At 38.3% G+C, this 14,676-nt stretch overlaps 1 protein-coding gene across 1 annotated transcript in view; it reads right to left on the bottom strand.

Moving 5' to 3' along the window:
• The window catches only part of Trim37 (tripartite motif containing 37), a 129,787-nt gene that overhangs the window by 77,033 nt on the left and 38,078 nt on the right, over positions 1-14,676 (bottom strand). Inside the window, exons 12-16 of the mRNA XM_005350477.1 lie at positions 10,033-10,109; positions 6,628-6,807; positions 5,051-5,165; positions 3,280-3,498; positions 1,432-1,568 (exon numbers count right to left, since the gene is read on the bottom strand). Coding sequence (XP_005350534.1) covers positions 1,432-1,568; positions 3,280-3,498; positions 5,051-5,165; positions 6,628-6,807; positions 10,033-10,109 — 728 coding nt within the window. The remainder of the gene's footprint in view (positions 1-1,431; positions 1,569-3,279; positions 3,499-5,050; positions 5,166-6,627; positions 6,808-10,032; positions 10,110-14,676) is intronic.

The raw sequence follows: 14,676 nt of genomic DNA, 5'->3' as shown, positions 1-14,676 counted from the left end.
AAAGAAAGATAGAAAGGAAGGAGGGAAGGAAGGAAGGAAGGAAGGAAGGAAGGAAGGAAGGAAGGAAGGAAGGAAGGAAGGAAGGAAGGACGGACGGACTCACTCTGGAAATATTCTGAAAGGTATAGAAAAATGAAGAAATGAAAATTTTAAAAAAGCATTAATATGGTAATAAAAAAGAGCATAGGGCTGGGGGTGGCAGTGCACAACTTTAATTCCAACACTCGAGAGGAAGAGGCAAGTGGATGTGTATCCCTGAGTTGAGGCCAGCTTGGACTACACACAGATTAAGTTCTAGGTCAACCAAGACTACTTAGTGGGACTCTGTCTCAAAATACAGACTCCCCAAAAGTGTGAGCATAAATACTACTTAAGTCAAGATTAATCCTTTCCCTCTTATTCAGCCCCCAAGCAATTCCACTCTAGGTCACCATAAAAAAGAACATACGCCTTCCGGTTTGCTGGAGTGGGGAAGACACCAGCAGCATTTCTTATTCTGTGGGTAGTCTCCAACACCTAACCTGATGCCAAGGGCCAGGTATGTGTGGCCAAAAAGACTTGTACCCTTATGTCCAGACCTGTATTCAGAAAAGCTTCTATTGGGTGAGGGCATCCTGAAAATGCTCAGATCTACAGTGCTTACCACACTTTACTCTTCCAGCAGAGACATCAGGGCCAACAAGACAATCAAAGGGCTAAGGCACATTCTCCCAATATCCAGTTTCTAAAGCAGGACAGAGAATTGTACCTTTGCCTCAGTCTAGGTTCAGAAACCAGAAGTTTTTGGGTTTCTTTCCCGCACTAAGGACAGAAGAAGGCTATAAAAGAGTATCAGAAAAACATATAATAGCCAGCCTAGCCTGATCAGAAGTCCCAGGCTTGGGCTAGTGGTATAACTCAGTGGCAAAAATCATTGACTGTGCAGCCTGAAAATCTGATTCCATCTCTGGGACCCACAGAGGAAGGAGAAGACAACTCACAAAAGTTGAACTCTGACCTCCATATGCCCATATTACACACACATGCACACACTTTCTTTTTTATTTGAAAAAAAAAAACTATACATATGTGTATGAGTCTTTTCTCTGTATATATGTCTGGGTACTATTTGAGTGCCTAGTGCCCACAGAGGACAGAAGAGAGCATCACAGCCCCTGGGACTGCAGTTACAGGTGACTGTAAGCTGACATGTGGGCAATGGGAATTGAACCCAGATCCTCTGGGAGAGCAGCCAGAGCTCTTAATCACTGAGCCATCTCTCCTGTCCAATAAAAAGATTTTTTTTAAATAGAGAATAAAAACTCATAGCTGAGAAGGCCTAGTTTATATTTAGATTGTATCTTTTAAAAAAAATGCTGATCATTCCCATACTTAGCCTAAATCACAGTGCTTAAATGATTCCTATGTAAAGTGTTCACACGGGATGCTCACATGGTCTCTTCATCAATGTCGTTCTCTTCTGTGTTGCTCGTTGCTGTGGAACTCGCAGAGGAGCTGCTGCCGTCAAGCTGATTCACTTCATCTTCCCCGGCAAGATCCAGATCCAGATCTCCATCTGAGAGCTCATGCTACAAGGCAAATAAGATTTCTTCTCATTACTTTTTTAGGATTCTGAGTCAAAACTTACTATGTAGTCCAGGCTTAAACTCATGCAATCTTCCTGTCTCAGCCTCCAGAGTGCTAGGATGTTAAGAAAGCACAAACAAGACCTTTGTTCCAAATGTTTCTACTTAGTTAGTCATCCCACCTAGGACATTACCAGAGATCTACCAGTGTAAATCCTATGTCTACCCTGCTTAATATTCCACAGAAAAGCTATACAACCTTACTGACTGGTACCATGATTGATTCATAGTTATCAATTTGAGCTAGGTCCTCAATTCAACTAAGAATAATTCACATACTCCAGGTCAACTTCCAGTAATTTCTCTTCATGTGATCTCAGACTTGGGAAGCAAGAACAAGAAAACCAGAAATCCAAGGTCATTCTTTGTTATGTAGTGATGTTCTTGTAGCCTATAGCCAATTACCTATATCAATCTATCACCTAAGGCCCCCCTCCAATTTTTCTCATCTTCATATCTCTGGTCCCACCTACACAAAACAAAACCCCCTTCTCCAACTTTTAGTTGTCTTAGATAGAAATCCTGCCATTCATTTTACTCAACCTATCAAAGCAGACTGTTTCAGTTGGAGCCCTATTTTCTTTCCTTAGTAGAACAAAGCTTTTAACCTTATCATCAATCTCTCCCCCGTAAGCCCATTGAAACATAAAACCTATGTCTTCCATGATGTGGGATTCCCCTCTGTATGCTGTGACTATGTTTTATTATCATTGGTTAAAGAATAAAGCTGTTTCAGCCAGTGGATTAGCAGAACAAAGTCAGGCGGAAAATCCAAACAGAGATATAAAGTAGGCGGAGTCAGAGAGAAGTCATGTAGCTGCTGAAGGAGAAAGACACCGCCATAGGAGCCTTTCTAGTAAGCCACAGCCTGGTGGCAATACACAGATTAATAGAAATGGGTTAATTTAAGATATAAGAGTTAGGAAGGAATACACCTAAGCTACTGGCCAAGCAATGTTATAATAGTTTTTGTGTGATTATTCAGGTCTGAGTGGCCGGGAAATGAACAGCAGTCTCTGCTTACACTCCCATTTTAAAAGTAACAACTACAGAAAATCTACTCTGTCCTTCTAATCTTAACTAAAAACAAACAAAATCTACTTAGTGAGTTCTTATTCTAGCTATTATTTGGCTTGGCAAAAATTAATTGCATCCCAAATCATAAGTCATCTTATCAGAAAAAATAAAGTACTTACCAGTTAGTAAAGGAAAAAACATATTTAAAAAAAGTTGCTCATTCTATGATTTTTTTTTAAAATGTACATTAGTGTTTTACCTGCATGTATGTCTGTATGAGGGTGTAGGATTCCCTAGAACTGGAGCTACAAGCAGTTCTGAACTGCAAGTGGGTTGCAGGAACTCAACCTGGGTCCTCTGGAAGAACAGCAAGTGCTTTTAACCACTGAGCCATCTCTCCAGCTCCCAAAATAACATATTCTTACAAATCTACAATTTAAACCATTTCTAGACCATGTGTCACAGTTTCAGATAATGGTCTTCCATAATTAACTTTTTCAAAGTATGAAATGTACAGAACATGCATCCGTCAATAATGAAAACTGGTGAACAAGATGTTTAGAACACTGTCTGCTCTACATTATATGCTGGAGCTGACAATCCTACCATATAGATCACAATCTCAATCTATTCTTACATGATAGTCTTCATTCTGAATCTTCTCCTCTTCATCTTCATCTTCCTTGGTCTCTCTTACAGAAGCTGAGGTAGGACCACCTTCCAGAAGAATGTCAGAGCATGACCCAGCCTTCTTAGCTCGTGCCTCAGGAATATCATCATTTTGGGGGCTAAGATGATTATCTGGTGGTGACAAATCTCTTGATTTCTGAGTTCGGGACAGCTCAATAGTCAGTCTCTTTGAAAATAAGAACGGTACAAATCAATACTAATTGTAAGAGGTGACTCAGTGGCAAAGCAAACGATGTTTACATTATAAATCAGATATAGGCTGAGCATGACAACACATGTCATCAATTTCAGCATATGGGAAGCAGAAGCAGGATGATCTCTAGCCTGGTCTTCATAGTCAAAAGAAAAAAATCCAAACAAAAACCATAATGTTGGAGTTGAAGAGATGGCTAAGGGGACAACAAGTGGCTCCTGAAGCTTTGTCAACCTGTAGGATGCGACAGTACTAGTGTACGGAAGGGCCTGAGAACATGTCTGTGCACATGCAATCTCCAGAAGGCTAAGCACTTGTCGTCTGTGGACAATGACACTTGAGTGGGAATTGGGCATAGTGTTAAGTAGCTTTAATCCCACATTCAGGAGACAGAGACAGGCAGATCTCTGTGAGTCTGAGGTCAGCCTGGTCTACATAGTTCCAGGGCAACCACGGCTACACACTAAGACCCCGTCTCAAAACACTGGGGAAAAGGCAGATCCGTATATTCCTAAACCTAATTTTAAAAACCATTTCTTTTACTTCTTTCATTTTTTGCTGTTTTCTTTCTGAAAAACTATAAGAAAGATAAACTGTCTTCTGCATATCCAGTCTAAACTATACATATAGTTCACAACCTGCACAAAAAAATACAGGCAGGGTTTTCATCTGTTTTGTTTGAGGATGCCGAGAACCCAGGACTTTGAGCATGAGGTTAACTGCCAATTACTAACCTACATGTCCAGCATCAGCAGTTTGAAATCTACATTCATTCATATTTTTGTGCTTCATCTACTACCACTTTTGCAATCCAAACCTTCCACTCCATCCAAAGTCTATACAAAGGGGCTGTCTCAGTGAGTAAGAACACTTGCCACCACATCTGACTACCTGAGTTCAATCCCTGAACCCACATGTTAGAAAGAGAGAGAATCAACTCCCAGAAGTCGTGCTGACTTCCAAATGTGCACAGTGGCAAGAGCACCCCCCACACACATCCAACATAAGACAATTCAAATTCCACATGAAGGAAAGAATTCCTAACATAATTTCATTATTACAAAATCAAAATTAATTAACAATCTATTATAGTGTTCAAAAACAGCAAGAATTCAAAGTATGGCAACTTTCAACAATTCCATTTTTAAATCTTTAAATCCAATACAGCTCATAAAAGACAATTACCTTAGTTACTGAGAGAAACAATGTTTATCTCAAACCAGATTAGTGCTGCATAAGACAACACTGCATAATAAAAATATTGCATATCTAGAGTGTCTGCACAAGCCCCTGAAATAAAGTTACTACAAATAAGGAATAATAATATAGTTGATGTTAATTAAATTGAGCTAATGTAGCTAAATGTGGCTACACAATTAAGTAGTGCAGAATCTAGAGGCTCAAAGGAAAAGGAGAACCAGAATTTTACCACAACATTAAAATAAATAGCCAAAATCAAATTTAAAAAGCAGCAGGCCAAAAGGACAATAGGCAGTGCAAATCAGAAGAGATGCAATTGTCTTACCTCTTTAAGATTGTTTATTTGCTGAATATAGCCAGTTTGTGCGGCTTCCAGCTGAGTAATGTACCAGTGCTGATCCCGGCATTTCTGAAAGAATGTTGGTGAGCGTACCTGAAACCTTAAAGAACAGTTCCACATGAAGAATAATCTACATAGTGAATCTGTGAATTATATAAACTCTACAGTTCCCATTTGATGTAGAACCATTTCAAATGAATTCTATTACCCACTACCCATGCATGTACTCAAAAACCATAATGACATATTGTCTAAAATATTGTCTAAACCTAAATGCCAGTTGTCTCAATTAAAATCATATATTTTTGTTTTTTTGTTTTCCTTGAGACAGGATTATCTGTGTAGCCCTGGTTATCCTAAAACTCACTCTGTAGACCAGGCTGGCCTCAAACTTGGAGATCCTTCTGCCTCTGCATTCCAAGTGCTGGGATACATACACGTGTGTGAAAATGTCATTATGAAACCCAATATGTAAAACTAATATTTAATAATAAAAACATTACGGGGAAATTTGTCCCTTCTAGTTTAGTAAACTGATGTTTTAATTGTGACTGTAACATCAAATAGCAACGAAGTATTTCCTTTAGTAAATTAGAAAAACAAAATTATCACCTTCATAAGAAAAACCAAACAGTGAGTTTTCTCCCCCCTTTCCTCCTTCCTTCCTTTCCTTTCTTTCCTTCCTCCCTCCCTCCTTCCTTCCTTCCTTCCTTCCTTCCTTCCTTCCTTCCTTTTCGAGACAGGGTTTCTCTGTAGTTTCTGGTGCCTGTCCTGGAACTAGCTCTTGTAGACCAGGCTGGCCTTGAATGCCTGTCTCTGCCTCCCCGAGTGCTGGGATTAAAGGCGTGCACCACCACCGCCTGGCTGATCCCTACTTCTAACATGATTTTATCAGAAAATGAAAGATGCTCTATAAAATTAAGCTTGTAAAATCAGTCATTGAAATATTATTCTGTCAAACAGGGGAAAAAAGAAAAAATAAACCACTCAATGCCTCCCTATTCTTAGAAAGCCTTTTAAGTTACAGTTCTATGAACAGGCTGAAGGCTAATGATGAGTATTCTTGTTAGCACAGCACCATTCTGATTCTTCGCATGAAGCCAAGTATGGAATTATCTACCTGCAGCATATTATTACTACACAATGTCAGATTTGAGGGCATGCTGGATTTTTAGTTAGGTATGCTCAAACTATAAGCCATCCTTAACAAAAAAAAAATTTAAGACAGGTCTCTTTTAAAACCCAGACTGGCTTCAAACTTGTTATATAATCTAGACTGGTCTTGAATTCCTAATCTTTCTGACTCTACATCTCAAATACTGGGATTAGAGGGATGGGGCATCACATCTGGCAATATTTTCCTTTTAATGGAATCAATAACTAAGTATCAAACCTTTTTTTCACTTTTATTATTCATCTAACTACATGGAACTCCTGAAATAAAAGTTACAGTTAGTGTGAATTTCAGTACTTATGTTTGTTAAATGAATAAACTTTGAAATAAAGTTTTTATGACATTACTCTCCATAATTTAAGTCACAATATCGAATATCTCAAACTACCTTAAAATCACTGTATCATTTTGTCGGTTCAGATATCCTTCATTTGCAAGTAAGTCCAAACGGAAAAATCTATTATAGCCCCAGCACTCTCCAACTTCAAAGTCAGATGCAAATTCTCGAATGATATTTTTGGTAGGATCGTTGCAAGACTGATGAACCATTTCTACACGATATTCATACCTAAAATACAGACACCATTAGTACAGTCAGCAAAGTAAAAATAAGTATCAATACAAAAAAAAATTGTTATTCCAGCTGAACTCCTTTCAAAAATGATATCATTTACAGAAACAGAAGTATTTCAGATGGGTCACTGCCTTAGTTGGGCTTACTATCACTGTGATTAAACATTGTAACAAAAGCAATTTAGGGAGCAAAGAGTTTATTTTTTTTTATTTTTTATTTTTATTTTTTTTTACCACACCTCTTCAAAGAAGAAAGGGTTTATTTATAGGCTTACAGTTCCATGTTACCATTCATCACTGAAGGCAGTTAGGACAGAAATCTGGAGGGAAACCTCTTTAAGGAAAAACTACTCTACTCTCTCCTTAAAGAAATTTTCACTGGGCGGTGGTGGCATACATCTTTAATCCCAGCACTCAGGTGGCAGAGGCAGGCAGATCTCTGGGAGTTTGAGGCCAGCCTGGTATATAAGAGCGAGTTCCAGGACAGGCTCCAAAGCTACAGAGAAACCCTATCTCAAAAAAACAAAAAAGAAAAGAAAAAAAGAAAAAAAAATTCTCAGCAAAATATGGTGGTCCACACCTGCAATCTCAGCACCTGGGAGATGAAAGCAGAAATAGAGAAATATCCAGGAGTTCAAGGCATCCTTGGCTATATCAAGTTTAACACCCTCACTTTAAAACAACAAGAACAAAAGATGGGAAAACTGAGATGGGGAGGACCTGCTTCCCTAAAACACAAGTTACTCTGTGTCCTAGTTAGTGTTACTATTGCTATGATGAAGCCCCATGACCAAAAATAAGTTGGGGAGAAAGGGTTTATATGGCCTGCACTTCTACACGGTAGTCCATCACTGAAGGAAGTTCGGACAGGAATCCAAGTAGGGCTGGAACCTGGAGGGAGGAGCTGATGCAGAGGCACCATATTAGGGGGAGCTGCTTACTCGCTTGCTCTTCATGATTTCTCAGCCTGCTTTCTTATAGAACCCACAATGAGCTGGGCCCTTCCCAACAATCACTAATCGCCCTACAGGCTTGCCCACATCCCAATCTTATGAAGGCATTTTTTTCAATTGAGGCTTTTAACTCTAGTGTCAACTTGACATAAAACTAGGTAGCACACTCAGTAAATACTATATGAAAACAAACCCCAAAATGTCTCATGTAGAAAATTTTCACTTTAGTATAACATACATGTATATGTTCACACACACCCTGAGAAAAAGATTAAGGCTTGAAAAAGTGATGAAGTGTTTCTACAGACCCTACGGAATACTCATCTACTAGACTGCTATGTAGATTGTTATACAATGATTCATGTTTTTATCCTACATTTTGGGAGTTAAACTACCCCACTGCTAAACCTTGAACTGCAAAATTAAACGTCATTTCAACATTTAATGAAGAGGATTGAGAACCCAATATGCTTCCTGAAGCATTAAATAAATTTATCAAAATAGAAGACTCACATCAAAGTACGTAGACAGTGTCCAACTAGCACACACATGCAAATTCCAATCTTCTCTGAACACAGTACTATGAACATATAACATTATCAATAACAAGGTACTACTATTTCTAAAACAATGTGAATGTTAGAAAACTCCTGAAATGGACATTGGAGGTGTAGTGCAGTAATAGAGTCCTAAATCCTGGACTCAATCTCTTGTTTGAAATAAATAAATGAATTAAAGTGCTAACATCTGTTTGGTCAGTGAGAATAGCATCAAGCTGAATCCAGTACCAAAAACAATAAAAATGTTAAAATATAGACAGAAAAAAATCAAAGACAAATAAATCCCCTTAGGACTTAGAACTTGGAATTTTAAATTTTAAATATTCAAATTTAAGACTCAAAACATAAATTTCCCAAAAGCAAGAAATAAGAGGCAGAGCCAGGCAAAGTGGTATATGTTTTTAATCCCAGGACTGAGAACTGAACCCACTGATGTGTACTTTTTTTTGTTGTTGTTGTTGTTTTTTAAGCTCTGACGATTTTACTAGTGTTTAGAAGAAAAATCCCAGAGCAAGCAAGCTGTAAATCTCAGTAGATATCCGGAGGTGGAGAATGGAGAAGGAAAAACAGAAAAAGCCATTGTTGTTTAAGCTGGGAAGACAGGCACAAGGTGGAGAGAAACATTAGGAAAAGAATAAGGTAATGCCAGACATATTAGAGAAACATGCTTGGAGCAAAGACAGGAAGAAAAGGAAGTCAGGCTTCCCTAAGTAATTCAGAAGACTGAGTGATCCCAGACACTGGATACTGGAGAGCAGTTTTGCTTTGATTGTGACTTGGCCCTGAATTTTCTCTCTTGAAGTAAGAAAGTATTCATTTTTTATTTTACTAAAGCCTACGGCTGAGAAACTTTTGAGTTTTTAAAAAGGTTGGATTTTAAGAGATTGGCTATTTTAAAGCGACTAAAATTTTAATGTGTTTGAATTTATAAAGACTGTAGGACTTTAAAGTTATGTTTTTAATGTGAGATCTTGAGGATGAATAAGGAAGGGCTGTGGCTTAATAATGATGTGATTGTGTATCAAGTTGACAAGGGGTAAGTTGTATTGGTTGGTTTTGTGTCAACTTGTCTCAAGCTAGTCATCAGAGAAACAAGAGCCTCAACTGAAAAAATGCTTCCATAAGATTCAGCTGTAAGGCATTTTCTTAATCAATGGAGGAAGGTCCAGCCCATTGTAGGTGGTGCCAATTCTGGGGCTGGTGGTCCTGGATTCTATAACAAAGAAAGCTAAGCAAGCCAGTAAGCAGCATCACTTCCATGACCTCTGTATCAGTTCCTGCCTCCAGATTCCTACTCTGCTTGAGTTCCTGTCCTGACTTCCTTTCGTACTTAACATCAACGTAGTTCATTAAAGGAAGTGTAAGTTGAATAAATCCTTTCCTCCCCAATTTGCTTTGTGGTCATGGTGTTTCATTGCAGCAATAGAAAGAAACTCTAAGTAAGACATGAAGCATGTAACTTTGTATTAAAGTAGTTAATTAAACTGCTTACCTGCCAGGGCAGTGGGGACACATGCTTTTAGCACTTGGGAGACAGAGGCAGGCAGATCTGTGAGTTCAAGGAAAGTCTGGTGTACAGAGTGAGTTCCAGGACAGCCATAGCTACAAAGAAACCACGTCTCAAACACTCCTGCCCACCCCCACACTCCCACCCCCCACGCAAAAAAAAAAACAAAAACAAACAACAACAACAAAAAACCCACTTACTTGGAAGTTTCAGGTAAGCCAGCCGATAGCTCCAAAAATACAGATAAGTAGTAGCCTCGTACAACTCCATTTCCATCCTAAAACAAGAAAAGAGGTTATGCAAAACAAACGAGACATCAATTCCAATATACAAATTTAAAGCAAAGATGAAGCCTACAAACCAACATCTGATAATTGGGTTGAGATATATATCTAACCTTAAAAACTAACAAAAAATTTAAAAACTTAGATGTTTGTCCATATCAATTTTAAAATTTTATACATTAACTTAACCTTAAAAGTAATCTACCTTTTAAAATTTGTAGTTTAATACTTGTTTGATGAATTTGTGCCACTTTAACCTTTCACTATCATTTCCATTTTGTTACATCTGTTAAGGAGACTTTATGTTGAAATACTGTATAAAGGGCTGGAGAGATGGCTCAGTGGTTAAGAGGATTGCCTGCTCTTCCAGAGGTCCTGAGTTCGATTCCCAGCAACCACATGGTGGCTTCTTCTGACCTGTCTGTGTGTATGCCTGAAGGCCAGAAGAGGGCACCAGACCCCACCACAGATGGTTGTGAGCCACCATGTGGCTGCCGGGAATCGAACCCAAGACCTCTGGAAGAGCAGACAATGTTCTTAACCACTGAGCCATCTCTCCAGCCCAATAAATATTTTTTTAAAAGGAAATACTGTATAAAGCACTTGTAGCTGTTTAAAAATAAAATATTTAAAATTAAAAAAATTTATACATTAAAAAAGTAAAAATATCCACATTAACATATTAAGAAAACTATAAAAACAGAGTTTTAACATGTATAGACTCCTTACAAACCAATCTTAAGAACAAAAACTCAGTGAAAAAAGACAAATGACTACTTATTTTCACTAGAAGTAAGTGAAACCAAGTACCAGGTATCAAAACAAGGGCCTCATGAATATCAGGGAAGTACTCTGCCATTGAGCTACATTCCCACATTCAAATAGGAATTTTTAAAATAAGGGGAAGATATCCACAAACAGAACTCCTACAACTTAACAGGAAAAGAAACAAACCTGATTAGAAATGGGCAAAAGACCTGACTAGGTAAGTCTACAAAAATATGCAAATAGTGAACAAACACGTGACTACACGCCCTGTATCAGTAATTACTAAGAAATATTAACTAGAACCACGATGAATATGACCTCACGAGTATTAGGATGGTCACTTTTGACAATGTACAACAGAAGAGCTCACAGGTTCTTGAAGAGAATGAAGCATCCCTGCACTGTTGATACTAAGATGAAAATGATGCCAAATGCTGCTGCCTTAGAAAATAAAACAATTACTCTATGACCCGGTGATTCCACTTCTGAATATTTATCTACAAGAATAACTGAAAACAGTTTCGTTTTTAATAATCCATTTAATTTTAAGCACATTAGTGCGACAGTGTTAGATTCCTGATCCAAACTGAGTTACAGACATTTGTGAGCTGCCATGTGGGTGCTGGGAGTGTTTGAGCCCAGTCCTCTGGAAAGGCAGCCAGTGCTCTTAACTGTTACGCCATCTGTCCAGCCCTGAAATCGGTTTCTTAAAAGAGATGAGTGGCATCTATGTTAACAGCAGCACTGTTTACAGCAGCCAAGAGGTGAGGGCAGCCTGAGATACACAGAAAGAACAGCTCAAGAAACGGGGGAGGGAGTAGAACAATGGCTCAGTAGAAACAAAAATCAGTGAACCAAATGTGAAATGCACATATTGGGGTCCATCTTTATCAATGAATGAAGATTCTATGCTGCCAAAAATAAAAGATGAACTTAAGGACAAGAATATTAATGCTCATTATGATGGGCCTAATAAGCCAGTCATAATAAATTACTATGTGATTCATTTCACTTACGTATTACAAGAGTCAAATTCAGAGAAACAGAATGTAGAATGTAGAATAGAACCTATCAGAAGCTAGAAGAAAAAAAAGGAGCCTTTAAAAAAAAAAAGCTGAGCATTTCAAAGTTGATTGTTTTGAGACAGGATCTCATGGACTAGGGGAAGCTAGCATGGAGTTCACTATAAGACTGAGGCTTGACTCAAACTCAAAACCCTGGTGGTGTACGTCTTTAAATCCAGTACTAAAGAAGCAGAGGCAGGTGGATCTCTGTGAGTTTGAGGCCAGCCTGGTCTACAGAGTGAGTTCCAGGATAACCAAGGCTATAAAGAGAAACCCTGTCTTAAAAAACAAAACAAATAAAAAATCCATAAGCCCTCTCTCATGGTTACTGATGCAGCAAACAGTTGTTGCATACAGGTGACTCCCACCATTCCACTGCCTGCAAGACATGCAAGGGGCTCGAGGGATGCAACTTCTGCACTTGTAGGCTTTTCAGTGATGCAGCTGCTTTTGAGCCATCCATCTCTCTCTCTCCTAAGCAAAGCCTCAATTACACTTCTCCAGTTCCAATAAACTCACTGGTTCACTAAGCTCTAGCTGCTCACTTTATGCCTCCAACTAGATGTTAAATTTGTTTGCTCTCTCAGTCACGTTACTCTATTTTATCTGCAGGATGTTCTAAACTCCTGATTTGATGATATTTTACTATTTTTCTTCATCTCTCTATCTGCAACTTGCTATTTACTCTTTAATTTTGCTTGCTATATCATTATAAACTCACTCAGTCAGAACCAAAAGTATGGTTATGTACAGACATACTTGGAAAAATTCATGAAATGTCCTTTCAGTTTCAAAGAAGTAAATGCTCCATGGTTGCTGAGGAAACAAACCCCTGGCTGGGAAGACCTCCTGCACTGTCAGCTTGTGAAGAACAGATTGCCCTTCGTGAATAGTACCTAGCTAGTTGAAAAGCTTTGAAGCCACACCGTGTTGCTCATGCTTTTTTGGGGGCGGGGTAGATGGATGAGCCCCTAACAGAAACTGGCTGCTCATCCAGGACCATAGTTCTGATTCCAGCACCCACATGGGAGCTCATGGTACACATGGGCAGATAAAACACCATTCACATAAAAATAATAAATGCTCAAAAGTTTAAATAAAATAAAAAATTACAAGAAAAAATGGGACAAATGATGTGACTGTGACATAAAGTCACAAATACACAGAATGATCCTAGATTAACTTATCCTACACGAGAAGTAAAAGAAATGGCTAGAATCACTTACATCTACTAAAATCGTGGCAAGAAATGTGCACTAACTCATAATCAGTAAGATTATATAAAGATCCAATAGTTCATAATACTTAAACCTGTAGCTTTCTGAAGAAAATCTGACAAACACATTGGAAGAGAAAGAGAGAGATGGGTGATAATAGGTACCCAAATAATAGAAGGGAAACATCTCACTATGAAAGCATTACAACCATTAAATGACACAGAAAATGACCATCAATAGTTATCAATACCACAAAAGGAAACACAAGACATTTCATAATAAAAGAACACTAATTCTTGCTAAAGGAATGTACCTAATGCTAGGCATCATGGTTTATAGCTGTAATTCCAGAATTCAGAATGCTACTGCAGAGGAATCATGAGCTCTAGATTAACCTATATTACAGATTAAGGATTAGGTCAACCGGGTTACATAGTAAGACCCTGTCTAGGCTTGGACTAGAGAGATGGCTCAGTGATTAAGAGCATGCTGCTCATGGAAAGGACCCAAGTACAATTCTCAGCGCTCACAGGGTAGGCCATAACCACCCGTAAGCCCAGTTCCAGTTACAACATCTGCAGAATGCTGTAAACTTCTGATTTGATAATATTTTACTATTATGCCCTCTTCTGGCCTCCAAGAGCACTATGCTTATAAGGGGTACAAATATACATATAGGCACAAATATACATACAGGGTACATATAGGCACTCATTCATATAAAATATAAAAATAATTTTTAAAAGAAATTTTTAATTTAAATATTTAGTTTAATCTAAAATTTAGTATTTAATTTTTATTTCATTTAAATTTAATTTAAAATTCAACCATCAGTTAAATCCAATCAACATTTTTTTTTAATGTTTTTTAGTACCTGTGATTTTCTTTTGGGGTGCTGGGTATTGCATGGCAGATAAGTACTCTGCAACTGAGCTACAAGACAACTCTAAGTTATCTTTTTTCCCTTTTCATGATCTTTAAAGAACTTTTAATTCCCAGCACCTACATAGTGGCTGACCACTAGCTGTAACTCTAGTTCCAAAGTATCCAACATCCTCTTAACCAGGTACCATTGTGATGCACCTACATACAAGCAAGCAAACACTCAAACATACAAAATAAAATATAGAAATTAAAATAAAATGTAGCTAGGCAACATGGTAGTACAAGCCTTTAAACCCAGCATTTGGGAGACAGAGGTAGGTGGATCTCTGAATTGAGGCCAGTGTGGTCTATAGAGAGAGTTCCAGGACAGCCTAGGCTACACAGGGGGAAAAAAAATTTAAACTTTTTTTAAAATTTTTTTTTTAATTTTATATGTATGAAGGTTTTGCCTACATATATATCTGTGTACCACATGTGTGCCTGGTGCCCTTGGAAGCCAGAAGAGGGCAAAAGATCCCTTCAAACTGTAGCCACAGATGGTGTGGGCTACCACATGGGTGCAGGGAGTCACACTGTAGTCACAGATCACATGGGTGCCAGGAGTCACATTGTAGTCACAGATGGTG

This window comes from Microtus ochrogaster, chromosome 7 (assembly GCF_000317375.1).
Source record: "Microtus ochrogaster isolate Prairie Vole_2 chromosome 7, MicOch1.0, whole genome shotgun sequence".
NCBI classification, from domain to species: domain Eukaryota; kingdom Metazoa; phylum Chordata; class Mammalia; order Rodentia; family Cricetidae; genus Microtus; species Microtus ochrogaster.
Note: the sequence above shows the minus strand (reverse complement) of the source record. Positions and strands in the feature narration are given on the sequence as shown.